Here is a 16,297-nt window from a genome sequence, read left to right as displayed (position 1 = left end):
TTTAAAACTAGCCTCTTTGTATAATGATCTACTGCTGACTTGTACTATATGATTTTGATATAACATCAGTTTAATTTTACCAGACGTTTGTTCTGATTTGTTTTACTTGTTTCCTGTGTCAAGTAAAAGTTGATGTTGACAAAGTTTTTGTTAATTACCTTATTTTTTTTTTACATATATCAACTTACAATTTCACAATTTTATTTCAGCAAAAAAAAAAATTAAAAAAATTAAATTGTATTCGTTATTTTCAGCAGGAGTGTATAGTATCTGTAGCATTTTATAGCACTTAATGAATATTGCTGTATATGTTTGAAAAAACAACTTTTCCATGATAATATTGATTCTTAACATGATCTTTTGACCTTAAATGATCTTATATGACCTTATTTTATTATACAGGATGGCGATAGTGCTAGTCTAGGTGCCCAGTCAGACAATGCTGATTCGTCTTCGTCCACACCGTCAGACAACACTCCTTCAGCAAGCTCTACATGGACAAACTGGCCAAATCCACCAAGTACAACTAAAGCTGATACTAACAACAGGCCTCACACAATATCGTCAGCATATGAAAAAACACATAACAGACCAGCTTTGTCTGCATCACTATTTGAACCTCCACCACAGGAGAGTCTAGAGGAAGATGAAGTTCAGATGCGCCACCCACACAAGAAGAAGAATCATGGTTTGCCTGACACACCCTATGCTCGCCCTCCATCAGCTTCTATTAACAAAATGCAGCCAGTGTTACCTCCCTTGGCACCCAAACCCAAAGTTAAAGCTGTTGCTCCACCAAAGATACCAGGTATAAACCAAAAGTAATCATACTTCCCTTGGACCCAAACCCAAAGTTAAAGCTGTTGCTCCACTAAAGATACCAGGTATAAACCAGAAATAATAATAATTCTCCTGGGACCCAGATCCATATTGAATACCATTGTTATACCAAAGATAACAGAACCCAGTTTAGGGATATTGGTTAAATTTAAAGAACAGTCAGTTGTAGCTTGTAGGTGTTAACTGATAATTGTCAGTTTAACTCACTTATGATTTTTATACTTCTGCTTTGAAGAAGAGGGGGTATACTGTTTTAGCTCTGTCCGTCATTCCATCATTCCTTCCATCCATAACCAGAACTTTCATAACATTTTTCTTGGAGACTACTGATCATATCCACTTGATATTTGGTATGCAGCCTCAGTATGTAGTCTTATACTGCATGTACTGATTTTGGTCCTGTTGGACGGTTACTTCCTGTTCACCGACTTAGTTAATTTTTGAACATAATTGTACCCCTGCTTCAAATAAGAGGGGGTATACTGTGTTAGCTCTGTCCATAATTCCATCATTCTATTGGTAACCAGAACTTTCATAACATTTTTCTCAGGAACTATTCATCATAGCCCGATGATATTTGGTATGCAGCCTCAGCTAATATTTTGGTCCTGTCTGACAACTACTTTTTGTTGACTGACTTTGGGGAGAGTATATTTTTGGGGGAAAGGGGGGTGTATACTCAGTGAGAAGTAGCTTACAGATCCCTTGTTGAAATAGCTTAAGAATGTTTAAGAACACCTTTTCTTACAAAATTTGTAGTGCCACAAAAGATCCAGGTATAATGAAAGTAAATAAAAGCTGTAAAAAGTCCTTGGAAAGTCCTGATTTTTTTAAAACTTATATTTAATCTTTGAAAAAAAAATGATATTTGTGGTATTTGTAAAAACTTTCCATTTCCTTTAGTTCTGCATTGATTCTTTTAAGTTGCACTTGAGCTATTGAGACCTTTGTCTCTGAACACACTTCCTGCAATGTATGTATATTTATATATATATTTTTTTAAAAATAAAATTTGTTATTTCCAATATGTATTTGCTATTTCCAGGGTTTCTGTCTAGTACAGCTACAGTATAGAAATTGTACAGCCAATTTGGATATTTCATAACATTTTATTTCAGCTAACATTTATTACTCTAAACTAAATTATTTTAGTGTTTCAAAATAGCAGTTCAATGTCTCTACTGTTTATTTTCTTTACTAACAATTTGAAAAACAGACAGGCCATTCTGGGAGAACATTTTTGCTGTGACCTATTTTCATGATAGTTTCTTTCTCACAAAATATGCAATATTTCCTTCATTTTGCACATAACTTAAGTAAGTCATCTGGTTTATCTTTACCCCCCATTTTTGTGTGTTTACAGAGTCAGAACAGCCAGCATATGTTAACTTAACTGATCTTGCCAACATGGAGAAAGACCGTCAACGTGAGCAAAGCACAGACAGTGATAGAACCCCTACTGATAAAAGTCCCCCAGATACAACACAAACACAGGTTCATGATACCTCTTACTTCTTTAATAATACCTTCTTTGTTTTTAAGCCAGTGAAATTTACCATCTTACAGATCATGCTTTGAATGCTAGTAAAATGTGCATCATGGATATGCAGCTATGCATCAGTTGCCAGTAATAAAATGGCAAAAAGTCTTTTTTTTCTGTCATCTGCCAAATGTTATCTCAAAAGTTGATTTTTCTATCTTTCTATCATATCTTATAGAATTCAATATACATAGTATTATTACAAAATCAAGTCAAACCCAATTGATTTAGAACCAGATATTTTTTCACATTATAATAACAATAATGCAAGGTAAGGGTAATATCACAGTACTGCAGTACAGACTTTTAGTATTTTTCCTGACCTTTTAACCTTTGGAATTGTTTATGTTTGAGATTCTCCCCTATTGACACTGTCTCATGTGAGAAATTTTACATAAAAGCAAATTTTTTATATTAAAAATCAATTATTAAGTATTTTTCACTGAAAATATAGTATGTTTAACTAAAAACCTCCCATAAATCCTACATTTCTATTTTGGAGATTGTAAGTTCGGGAGTCTTACCCTTAATGTGGGAGGGTTAGTAGGTATGATTTTAAGAAGACAAATAAAAAAAAAAAACATTTAGCTTTTCAGTTAGAATTAGGAAAGAAAGATATTATCATTGCAGAACACTTAAGTATGCTTTTTTGATTCAAACTTGACATTATTTTTAATTCTTTAGGGTGAAATATACCTGTATATAGAAATGTATTTTAAGTCTACCTAGGACCCTGACATTGTACTTGTAACTTGTTTAAACTGAATCGTACAGAAGTATCTTCAAAATTTAAGTGATTAAAGAAGTATGAATGGAAACCTAAAAATCTTATAAAATTAATTTGGGAAGGCTTCATTTTGTAATATGTTACCTAATTTTTTTTTACAAGAAAATGAAACGTGTATTGATTTCATATTTAAATAATTAAATTATTTTAAGTCAATTAAACATTATTTCATGTGTAATGTAATTCATCACTTCACTATATAATTAACATTTTAACATGTTTTATTTAGCATGAGGTTTAAATTTTCATGCATTTTCATTCGTTGTCTTATTTTAACTTTGATTTTTCCATTGCATTTCCACATAACACAATTTTTATTTTTTATTTTTTGCATGACATGTTGTGAATAACTATGATTCCTATTGCTTTGTTACAAAAGTGAAAACTTGAACCAGATGAAGAGATCAAAATTGTTGTCTTTGCCTTTTTCTCAAGACTTCATACAGTTTGTATAATGACTCTATATACAAACTAGGAAAGTTATGTTCCCCTATCATTTTTATTTTCTCCTTAATCCCACCACACATGCATTATTAAGTCAGTAAGTAATTTTAAGATAAAGCCATTAAAGGATCAGGAATGCGTACCCAAAACCTATCCGTAGGCCAATGAACATAAGTGTTCAAATAGGTGGTGGTCCAAAGATCCACAACCTCAACATCAGACCAAGGACCTGTACCACTTCATTTACCTGATTCCTAGACCATTTACCCTTTAATTGATGGTTTACTGAGGACTATTGATTCCCTCAAGTGGGTCAATGATTTGAAACTTGGAAATGTCCTCGACCTTCTACTTGTGAAAGTCAGTTTGAACCTGTAGCGGCCTAGTTCAGTACCATTTTCTAACATTTGATGAATGATATTTTTAAATAAAATGGAAAAATAAACACATTGCATATAAGTGTTGTTACCAGTATGTCCATTTACTTGAAGTCTATTGATTTCAAATGTAATGTCCCCCTGATCTAGAAACAAACATGTATTGTTTTATCCTTGGTTCTGGATTGTTGACAAGATCACCTTACAACCAGTAGTTACTGTCAGAGTACCAATTTGGGTACCTATTTTCGTGGTTTTCATGGGTAAGTCAAACCACGAAATTTGGTTCCCAATGAAGAGGAGATATCCGTTGATGTGTATACTGAAAGCCACAAAACTGTGAATTTGAGAATCCACGAAATTGTGTTTCTTTCCTTATCCATAAAAGTTGGTATCCACCAAAAACAAATTTTCTCAGTATGTTCCTGGTTGTTCAATGTCTTGTGAAACTTATGCATTATGAGACTTTGAACATTACTGATTTGGATTTTTGCTCAAAATTGCAATTATAAAAATTTAAAATAATAATATTTTGACTTAAATGACAAAGTTGTTAAATAATGCACACCATAATTGTAAATCCATTGTTCTGGATAAGAACACTTTCAGACAGTGACAAGTAGTTTTGAATCTTATTATTATTTAAAGAAAACTTCTTGTCTAGTAGTTGAGTCCCTTGTTGTAGATGTTTAAAGAATTTATTAAGTACACACTTTGACTAGTACATATTCATGGTTCAAGCTTCCACTATTGTTATCTTTCTGATTTTTAATATTGATATTCTTCTCTTTGCTTTCTTTCTGTGTGGTACAGCCTGGCAATCCCATCGACCTGGAAGAAGCCATAAAAGATCTCGATTCTTGTACTGCTGCTTTGCATACAGAATTTGAAAAAGTAGAATTGAGGAAAGGGATGAAGGCAAGGGATCTATTAGAAATAGTTTTCTACATTTAAAGATGAATATGGTGTAGATACTTGAGAAAACATTTTTTTGCAGGGTTTGTTACTTAAACTAATGGTCAGAAAAGGGCCACTTCCGTTTTAGTTTTATACTTTGTAAAAAATTTGAACTGCAATCCAAATTCAAACATATATCAATCTAGGTATGTCTATACTTGCCCCAACTGTTTATGGCTTTCAACCTGTGTAGTTATACCTAACCTACCTATCATTTTATCATGTAATACATTTGTTTAAAGTTACTGCTAATTTATAATTGATTCATGCAATTAGAAAATTCATCTCAATTCTAAGTGGCTATTTTTCAAAAATAAATGAAATACCTTACATGCATTGAAAACACCATATTTGTCTCTGAAGTATAAATTCTCTCTTTAATAGTTTTTTAATTTGATATGTTCATCTAAAAGTACTAATTTTTGAAATATGTGGTATGTCTTGATCTTATGCCTTTGTTTATCTTGTAGCTTTTATATTTAAATTCAATTTTGTTTGAAGGCTTGCTCGTTTACAAATTGTATTATTGCAGTCTAGAAGAATTTAAGTTGCTTAGCCATTAGAATGATGCATTGTGAACATATTCAAAGAAATTACTTGTATATTTGAAGATTAAAAGTGTTTCTTCTTTGAAATCATGTTTACTATTTATAATGTATTTACTAAGTGTACAATGTCATCACTCCATTCTTGAAACAAAAATTAATTGGAGCTGGTTCATTCATTTGGTTATGTATAAAAGAATCCATTTGTAACTTGTTACCAATGTCGCATTAAATGCCCTATTTTTTTGTTTTATTATTTGGAGCAGTTTTTAGGGGGGTTGTTAATATGTTTTATACCTATATCTAATCTTTGGAGAAAAAAAGTTAAATAATGCTAAATTTATATGTTGAGTTAAAGTATCCTTTTAAGTTTGCCTTTTCCAGGTGTAAGTGTTAGTTTGGAATAGTGTTTATATGTTTTAAGTTTGCTTTTTCCAGGTGTAAGTGTTAGGTTGGAATAGTGTTTATACCTTTTAATTTTGCCTTTTCCAGGTGTAAGGGTTAGGTTGGGATAGTTTAAGTTTGCCTTTTCCAGATGTAAGGGTTAGGTTGGAATAGGTTAAGTTTGCCTTTTCCAGGTGTAAGGGTTAGGTTGGAATAGTGTTTATACCTTTTAAGTTTGCCTTTTCCAGGTGTAAGTGTTAGGTTGGAATAGGTTAAGTTTGCCTTTTCCAGATGTAAGTGTTAGGTTGGAATAGTGTTTAAGAATTAATTTTTGTAGGTATCAGTTTTTATAGTTTGCTAATTCTTATTACCATAGTTTGAATTCCTAGATTTGGCAGAAGATTTTGTCAGTGAAAGAAAACAAAACAAAAATATGAAAAATAATTTGTTGTGTTTTTGGAACTAACGGTTTAATAGAACTATGAAATCAGAACCCTACAATGGTTCTTCCTCAACAATTAATTTTAGCCATATCTGAATGTTGTATTGTATAAATGTTGTCTCATTTTCAACCACCACCATTTTCTTTCAACACTGTTTCAGTAGAAATATTTTTAACTTCATAGCATGCAAAAAGAACAAGATCCTCGTTCTGATTGCCTATACCTTCAGTTCATTAACTATTCAAATTAATTGATCAAATTCATCCCCCTTTTTGGGAGATGCTTCAGATATAAGTTACTATGCATAATATTTCAATATTTAGACAAAGAAAAAAATATATATTCATTTGCAAGTATGAAATTTTGTCACATATAGATATGCATGTATACAGCCTGAATAGGGTACAACTCCAAACAAGCTGCTGGCATTCGTTCTTTATATTTATAATCAACAAAAACAAAATGACTGGAATAGTTAACACTAGATAAGTTGTATTAATTTAACTTGTAGAGAAAACAGAATTCTATGGAGTTAGCTAAAGCGATACAAGAGTTAGAAGCCAGTACTGCTGCTCTTCAGAGTACGTATGATACATCTAACAGTCAGCACTCTCTTCAATGTTCTAGTGGTTACGGTACAATGAACAATACACCTGCTAGTTCACAGGACACTATTGCTACAGGCGGTAAGATTGTATTCAACGCACTCTACACCTTGTTTGAATAAATACTCTTCACTAAGGCTAAATAAAAATATATGTGTTGTTATGGTTACACACTCAAAAAAAATGTGGTTACGTTTGGAAGTTTAATGTCAACAAGGGTTAGAAATTCGGGGTGTTTAGTGTCTGAGGGCATATACCAGGAATGTTTGGATGACCAGAATCACACATGTTTTTTTGGGTTGGGAGTTCAGGGTCTGAGGGTATATACCAGGAAAGTTTTGATGACAGGAATCACACACATATTTTAGGGTTGGGAGTTCAGGGTCTACTGGTATAATACTAGGGATGTTTGGATGACCAGAATCACACTCATATTTTGAGGGTTGGGAATTCAGGGTCTACTGGTATAATACTAGGGATGTTTGGATGACCAGAATCACAATCATATTTTGATGGTTGGGAGTTTATGGCCTATTGGTATATACTAAAGATGTATGGATGACCAGAATCACACTCATATTTTGAGGGTTGGGAGTTCAGAGTCTACTGGTATATACTAGGAATGTTTGAATGACCAGAATCACACATATATTTTGAGGGTTGGGAGTTCAGAGTCTGCTGGTATATACTAGGAATGTTTGAATGACCAGAATCACGCATATTTTTTTTAGGGTTGGGAGTTCAGGGTCTACTACCAGTTTATACTGGGATGTATGGATGACCAGAATCACACATTAGCTTTCCTCCTATTTTAAGATAAGATAACAGAATATAGAAGTTGGTAATTAAACTTGTTGATGCAAAATGATAGAACTTAAAGTGTATTTTGTGTAGGTACTTCTTCATATTTTCTTTCAACTTGATCATTTGTTTATACTTAGATAACATTTGGATTAATCATTTTATTTATATTTTGTAACTAGTAACCCTGATGTATAATGGTTTACACTAACTAAACTACAGTTTCCTTGTTTGCATGACTTTTTCTATTTGTCCTTAAATTTTTTTAACTTGATGGAAACCTCCTTATGCCTTTGTTTGCTTTTGTTGTTGTTGTTTTTTTTTTGTTTTTTTTTTATCTCTTCCCAAATTTTTTAGGGTTGTGTCATGATTACAACTATCTGTTCATCCATAAATAATTTGAAAATTAGAAAAAAAACTTGATGAATTAAGAAACAAAGTTGTAGAATGTCAGCCTGAATGAAGCCAGAAGTAGTTTTTATTGGTTCTTATTTTCCTTTTGATATTATGGCTTTCAGCATTAAAATGTTGAATTGATGTGTCATTTCCTTTAGCAAAGCTTAGTATTTGGCTTAGAGGAAACTACAATCCATTGAACAAACAAAATGTCACTGATGATGAAAACAAGCTGTTTTACTTCAGTCAAACTTTCATTAAAGTCTAATGTGTGTTTTGTAAAGTGGCTTCCTGTCAATACTATGTCAATGAGTCCTTGTAAAACTGATTAATTTTTATAACATACAAGAACCACTGAGAACCACATCTTATGCCCATCTGGATAATAGATTTATGTGAGCTTATGCCACCACTTGGTGTCAGCCATTTGTATACTTAAGTTCATGTACATGTACTTGAAAACCCTTATTACATCAAGATGAACTCCTTATGTTATTTCTTTGATTCTATAGGAGCATGTACATGTATGTCACTAGTTGTAAATGCTTTCTTTGTCATGTGTTGTAATCCTTCAGCATCGTGTTGATCTTGCCAAATGGACATATACATAGTGGAGATAACCGGTCTAGTGCCAGAAAGGGAGAGGGACACTTGGGTGATTTTTATAAAGGGGGAAGGCTAGGCCTTCCTTGGGTCTGCCTTGAATCCTACAACAATGAGAGGGTAGAAGTTAAAAGTAATAATTGACCATGGATATTTGAATATGTAGGTTTCTGATTCAAAAAAACATTCTTAAAAGAAATATAAAATTATATTGTTTGTTTTATATTGTTTTGGGGGTTTAATTTGGGATTTATGTATTCTCCATTATGCTGTATGATTAATTCGTTGGTATTTTGGCAAGGTCACATCCTGTATGACCTTTGACTCCTGAATGTTGCATGTCAGTGTTGTATTTTCAGACTTAGATATAACCAGAGAACAAACCGACAAAGAGAAATATTACACCATACCTAGAAATTCTGAAATTGGAAATGCTTTTAAGGCTGTGTTACAATCTAAAAGGCCTGCTTCAACAGCTGGTAGGTTACTCTGTATTAATTAATACTGTGTTACATTCTAAAAGGCCTGCTTCAACAGCTTCAATGTTATTTTAGTTTAAATAACAGTCCTTAGAGAGTAAAACTAAAAACAGGTAAATATCTCAGTAATATTTTGGTATTTTTACAAGGATAGTCATAAAAGAATCTCAAATTGAGATTTTCCTCAAATCCTTCCTCAACTTAAGTTTTAACCAATCATATCATTTGAGGAAAACTCATAATGTTACAATGCATGTCTTGCCTACCTGCATGAATTGTGTACCAGAAAACTCTTCCATTTGGCATGTCAAGTCTTGACTTTTTAATGTTATTAACATGCTCAGATGTTGTCAAGTTTATTGAACAATTATTGGTTTATTTCTTAATAAATTCTCTTCATTTTTAAATTTTTTTTTTGTGTAGGCATTCCAGTTTCTGGAAACTCCTTAGGCAGGAGAAGTTCTATGAATCAAGCTCAGAACAAGCCACCACCACCTGTTCGACGTTCCTCTTCAATTACCACTGCAAATCCAGCTGTGCTTCAGAAACTGAGGAACACCCCTCCTAGAGAGTCTCCTCCAATTCAACAACCAGGAAGACCAAGTTCTCACCGCAGGACTAGCAGTTCAGGAAGTCAGCCTGAACCAGCATACGCTGAACTACAGGAGATTCAGGAGAGTATTCAAGCAAGACAGATGAGGCAAGGAAGTCATGAGAATGTGTATGCATCTACTGCTGCTCATCATTCTTACAATCAACAGTCTGTGCCTAACTCACAACCAAATATGTATGCACATTATAATCCGCCAGTAGGCAATGCTATGATGCCACCACCAAGTGAACCCCACTATGCTCAGACAGGAATGCAAGTTTATGGACAAAATCGGGCACATCATGGACAGCCTGCTGGTCAGGTAGACATGATAAGAAATCTTAACCAACGATTTGCTGCTATGAATGCTTCGTTGCAAAATGATGAAGAACTTCCACCACCCCCACCAGATATTATGTGTGACTCAGATCTTCCTCCACCTCCATCAGCTGAGGAACTTCAGGAAATAGAAAGTGTTTACAGTAATGCCCCTCCCCCTGTGTATAATAAACCCAAAAATAACTCTACTGATTTCCGAGCTTCATTGGTGTCTGAATTAAAGTCTGGACCTAAATTACGACGTGTGAACTCTAAAGACAATGGATCAGAATGCTAGTATATAAAATATTGCTGTAATTGATGTTTTGTTCTTGTCTTTTTAGTGTGATAGTAAACAGTTTTAAACTTTGTATGAAAGGCAGAATTATGTACCTGGCAGGCTTGTATATACAGCACACCTTATGATATTATTGAAGGCTTATTTTTTTTAGTGATTGTCAAGAAATTCCATTTTTATATTTGCTCTTCCTCTTTTAGCAGTATTGTCTATTGTTCAGGGTTTAGTAATCAGCTTTGATTTGTTTTATTTATAATATGATTGCTTGTATTATTACGTTATTTATTTCATTTCCAACTCATTTCTTCATAATCTTAAAATACAAAACCAACTATTAAACTACTCAATTACTGGTGGGCCTGTAGTATGTGGGTAAAGACTTAACAAAGATCTCACAGATGCTCAATTATCACATAATAACAGCCTTCTTTTTTTTTTTAAATATATAAATAGGGGCTAATGTCCTTCATATAATGGTCATGAATTAAAATAAATTTCATTGTGCATTCAAAAAGTATGAAAGACTTCATTTTAGTGTCAGGAATTTTTGTCAGCCAATCTTATAAGATAGGAGCAATTATTTTTGACCTATAAATAGACAAATGTGACATTGTCAACAATAGACTGACATTGTCAACTACTTCTGTACTATCTATCTTGTAGAGCATGTTCTTGATTAGAATCTCATAGAGAGTGATTGATTTTTATGAGTGACTTTGTTCATTATTGTAATTTTATGTTCTTTAGTGCAATGTGCCAAGACAGTTCATTTTGAACATTATGTATATTAGTCCATTTTTATTTCACTTTTTTTTAATCATTATGTCTTTGTCATCCTAATTTATTTTACTCCTTGAATGACACAATATAGATCACAACTTTTATCAATGTTTGATTTGTGCAGATTTTTTTACCATGAAGTACTATTACTGTAATGAAAAGTAAACAAAACGTTGACTCTGTGTGAATAGTTTCTATGGCTACATTATCCAGTGCTATATTTTTATGAAGATTGTTTTAAATTAAATGTGAAAAACAGTTTTACTTTATTCCTGTGTTGAAAATTATCCCCCTTAGTTTATCTTGTGACATTCATGGATGCTGTTTTTGTTATTTCTGTGTCATGTTTTTGGTGAAGACCTGGAGTTTTAATTGCCTTGGTCAATTTTCTGTATATCAGGATATTTTTGTGTGGATTCATTTTGTTTTGAGATTTGGTCTTTACATGAGCAGTAAAATCTTGGTCCATTATCAGTGTTTCATTGACTTGTGAAATGTATTTAATGAAACTGAAATGTTTGCATCATGCATGTCTTCTTGATTAAATGCCTACAGAAAGTACACACAAAAATTCCTGATAAACAATGAACTGTAACTTATTATTTTGATAACTACATCCTGGTTGATAGTGTGCCATCTTTTCTACATCTGTGGTCCATATCTTTTTTTGTTTCCACAGTTGTAACAATATATTTGTACAATAATACTGGTAATACAAACTTCTTCGATTGGAAGGTTATAGAATATCCATTGCATTAATATAACCTTATGCTTTGCTCCAATCAGACAAGGAATGTTCAGGGTCTATGATGTGATAATTATCTTCATTATTATAACAATGCACACATTCATTAGCTCATATTTTCATTATTATTATTTATTAAATGGCTTGTTGTCGATATCCTTTACTTATTTTCGAAATTTTTCATATTAAAATTGTTTTTTGAGAAAAGGATACACAACATAGTAATTGAAATTATAGCAGGACATTTGTACTCAAGGGTGATAATAATATAGTCAGTCACTGTTAAATGGAGAAATATTTATTGAAATTTGTTAAATTCTGACCAAATTCTCAAGATAATTAAGATAAAAAGCCAGTTTATCAAATTGCTGAATATTGAAGATGAAACTTAGATCTAGCAAAAACACATAGGACCAGGATTGATTAACTTCTTTTCTTAACATGTTCATTATCTAAATTTAAATGTCTTTTTTTTTATTTATAACTTCAAAATTATTTTATCATAAACATTGTCTTGCATTCTATATCAGATGCTGCTTCTTTAGACTTGGTCACATTTCCATATCAAATTACTAAAATATTAAACAAGACAGATAGTCTTTTACCAGGGGTCCAAATTTACTTGTGGAGTCTTGGACTTCTTGAAGTTTCAAATCAAAAGTCCCCATTTAAGTGTAAATAGATACAGTTGTAGGTCCTGGACCTAGGTAAAATGAAATGTCCAAGGTTAAAGGTCGGAAATAGGAGGTTCCAGACCATGGACCACCACTGATTTTAACCCCTGTTTACTCTGATTATTTTGGTTTGCTATTGAAATACATGAGATAGTATATCAATGATTATTCTACAGGAGAAGAAATTTGTTTAAATATGTACCAGTATATTTTGATACTTGATTTCTGCTTTATGACCATGACCATAGATCTAGAAGTTACAATCAGGTGACATATAATGTCCTGTATAGTACTCATGTCATTTTAGCACAGCTGGTATCTGATACTAACCTAATCTTTCACATAGAGAATTATATAAAGCTACATTGCATTAAACATTTAAAAACACTGATAAAAACCAGAGTTGACTTTCCCTTTACATTTTGGTGAAAGTATTCTTTAAATCTCTGGTTTTTTTTTTTATTTTCAAAGAAAATACTGAGGTAAACAGTTCTTTGTATTTTGTAGTTACTTCAATTATTAAAACAATTCCACATCAGAAAAATCAGAAAAATCTCTTAACATCAGGTACAAAAGTGCTAGAGTAGTATTCTCCTAATTGTCTCTGTTTACCTTATCCAATTAACAAAAAAAGGAGATATGAATTAGATTTTACTGAAGACTGTAAAGCAAATAAACTTCTGTGATCACTCTCTCCATTATGTACAGTACAGCATATCATTCTCTGCTTATTAGATAGTTATAGATCCTGTGTTTATGTTGTCACATGGTCAATGTAAGGCCGGCTGTGTGAATAATAAAATGTTAGACTAACACTTGTCTTATTTTGCCACTTATGTTGTTAGATCAGGGGGAGATAAAGGTCTCCTCTAGATCTGAGGATATCTTTTATTGCATATTCCAGAGTGTATCAAAAACATGGAGGCTAAAAATCTTTTTCCTGTTTTTAAACTATCACAAATATTGGTATGGTGTTGTCGTCTGTAGACACTTTGTTTTGTGCGATAACTTGTGTATTTATAAAATTTTATATCAAGGTTAAAAACACAAGGAAGTTGGTATCGGTTATGGGGGTTATAGCCCCAACTGTTTTAGAATTAGGGGTTAAAAAGGGGCTTTAAACAAGCATTTCATAGAATTCAACTATTTACCTCAAGTAAAAGCTTAGGAATGTCTATGGTATTGTTCCTCAATATTCTGTAACAAAAAGGTCAGACATGGAATGATTTTGTGGTAAGGACTTGTGCTTTTCAGAAATTTGGGACCAGAAACGTGCATTTTCCTGATGTTCAGAAAATAACATGACTTTATTTATGGTCCGATTTGAATCAGATAAATAATGATAATGCCTGCCGACAAGTTTTAATCAGATTTCAGATATATCTTACGGTCTTCAAATTACAAAGGTTCAAAGGGGCTACACCTAATAAAAATGCACTTTTTAGCTCACCTTGCCAAAGACCATGTGAGCTATTACCATCACTTGGCGTCCGTCGTCGTCGTCGTTTACAATTTTTCAAAACTCTTCTTCTCTGACACTTCGTGACCAATTGGAACCAGACTTGGTATCATGTTCCTTGGGAATATCCTGCATAGAACGGTTGTGGAGATTTTTGATCAGTCGAAAAACAAAAACATGGCCGATATTACTAAAAATAGAACATTGGGGTCAGACAGTAGTTTTTCGCACACATTTCCAATATTATTAGAATTAGCCAAATTCTGACATGGTTAAAAGTGTTCAACATGATGAGATTTATCTGAGGTCAAATTTTCATTTTAATCTGTTAAGCCATGTTGGAGTTCTGGCCCTTTTCGACGTTTTTTTGCAATTTTTAATGTTCTTTCTTTCAAAAATATTCTCCTCTGACACTACTTGACCAATATGAACTGAACTTGGTATGAATGTTCCTTGATGTATCCTGCATAGAACGGATGTGGAGATTTTTCATCCGTCGAAAAAAACATGGCCGACATTACTCAAAATAGAACATAGGGGTCAAACAGTAGTTTTTGCACATTTTATCTCCAAAACCGTTTGGGTTAACAAAATTCTTGCAATTGCTGAAATGATCCTTATTATAACCCAGGGATCAAAGTTGTAAGACGACCGCTTGTACGAGTTGTTGCCCTTGAAAGAGGAAAAAAATGTTTTTTTTTAACAGTTTTCAGCCAATGATCCTTATGATAAGTCCAACGGAAGTCTTCTTGTGTCAAAATTATTCGACAACTTTTTAAATGTAATGCCATTGAAAGACAAAATTCAACCAGGTGAGCGATTCAGGCTCCTGGGAGCCTTTTGTTAATTTTTCATCTGATTTTCAATTTTTGTTGCTATATTGTGTCCAAACTTGTTGATGTGTCCATTACGAATTGTAAGTTCCTATGCCTAATATTGTCTCCACACTTGCCCCCAACTGTTCAGGGTTCTACTACCGCGGTCATATCATTCTACACTACACGAATCTTTTTATTTGTGTTTTTGCAAATGATTATTTTTCATCCGAAGTACCCAGTTAACGTGAAAACTTGCTGATGCGGAAAAACAATGTTTTCATGAAAAAATATGCTTCAGAAAAAGTCTGATTTATTTTTCTGGTGTTCCAAAGTTCGTGCCTTTATCTTCTAAAATGCACCTAAAATAATGGAAAGACTTAATAAATGTCATCTCTTCATTAATACGAGGTACAAAATGCTCTTAGAAGATAATCAACATTGAAAGTTTAATAGATTCTATTGTATTTGAGTGTCGTGTACAGAATTATCTCCATTAATTTTGAAACTACAGTGCATTCTATACAATTTTGAGCTCCTAAGAAAACGAGTTATATGAAAAACCGAATTTTATTTTCTGTTTACTAACGGCAATTCAAACAAAATATCAAAAATGAAAATAAGTAGGCTTTCACCCATGAATCACATTTTGCATGATTCTTAACCAGAGTACTACTTAATACTTCCGCATTTCGATGTTCAAGGCTAATTTACCGTTCCAATGTGGGAAGAACTGTCGAATCAGTATCATTCACTCTGTCTTACTCTTGCTGGAATAAAGGGGGTCCGCTCGACAGTCCGGCACCCCGTTAGTTGCACAAACCAGTAGTCCGACATAGAGCAAATATCAACTTCTCAGTACCACTTGGAAGAAAAACTAGAAGCCCGGTTTGTCACAGGAGCGCCCCCCCCCTTCCCGCGTCATTTGTTAGTAGTGATTTTTTAAGTACATCAAATGTGTCTGTAAGACACTAATGATGCCCCCGCTCGCTAGATTTACCAAATTAAGAACATGTTTATTTTTTACTTTTGTATTAAGACATGGTTTGCAGATTCAGAAATCCTTCCAAGATTTGTGATACTCATGGTCTGTTGGTTCAGCTCAATCCCTTCAAGACTTGCAATGACAAACTGTACTGGTACCACAACTCGAAAAATTTGGGGATCAGTTCGGGGATTAGAATTTCCTAATTATATGTATATCTACATATTATATCTTGGCCATATTATAATGTCATGAAAGTCTGTTTGGTAGTGTCAGACTAGTTGCGATGGCAAAAAGAGGACTGATGGACGGAATGACGGACACATAAAGAATGTTAACACCCTAATAACAAATCCCTAACTTTTTGCTTGGAATATATTTCTGACATAAAAATACAAGTCCAACTATCATTCAGTTCCGTAATATCCCA

The 16,297-nt window shown here is 33.0% G+C and overlaps 1 protein-coding gene across 17 annotated transcripts in view; it reads left to right on the top strand.

The window, feature by feature from the left end:
* Positions 1–13,421, top strand: part of LOC148615929 (protein MTSS 1-like) — a 54,576-nt gene extending 41,155 nt beyond the window's left edge. For 3 of the 17 annotated variants that reach the window (XM_088582574.1, XM_088582570.1, XM_088582569.1), the window contains 6 exons: positions 403–808; positions 2,204–2,334; positions 4,802–4,906; positions 6,829–7,003; positions 9,082–9,201; positions 9,625–13,421. In XM_088582574.1, the coding sequence (XP_088438700.1) occupies positions 403–808; positions 2,204–2,334; positions 4,802–4,906; positions 6,829–7,003; positions 9,082–9,201; positions 9,625–10,409 (1,722 nt within the window). In that variant the 3' untranslated portion in view covers positions 10,410–13,421. The remainder of the gene's footprint in view (positions 1–402; positions 809–2,203; positions 2,335–4,801; positions 4,907–6,828; positions 7,004–9,081; positions 9,202–9,624) is intronic. The other 14 variants (XM_088582585.1, XM_088582584.1, XM_088582580.1 and 11 more) reach the window with 9 other exon arrangements.
* Positions 13,422–16,297: the final 2,876 nt, after the last annotated feature.

This window comes from Perna viridis, chromosome 5 (genome assembly GCF_037379345.1).
Source record: "Perna viridis isolate PV_CMFRI_1.1 ecotype Kerala chromosome 5, ASM3737934v1, whole genome shotgun sequence".
NCBI lineage: Eukaryota > Metazoa > Mollusca > Bivalvia > Mytilida > Mytilidae > Perna > Perna viridis.
Note: the sequence above shows the minus strand (reverse complement) of the source record. Positions and strands in the feature narration are given on the sequence as shown.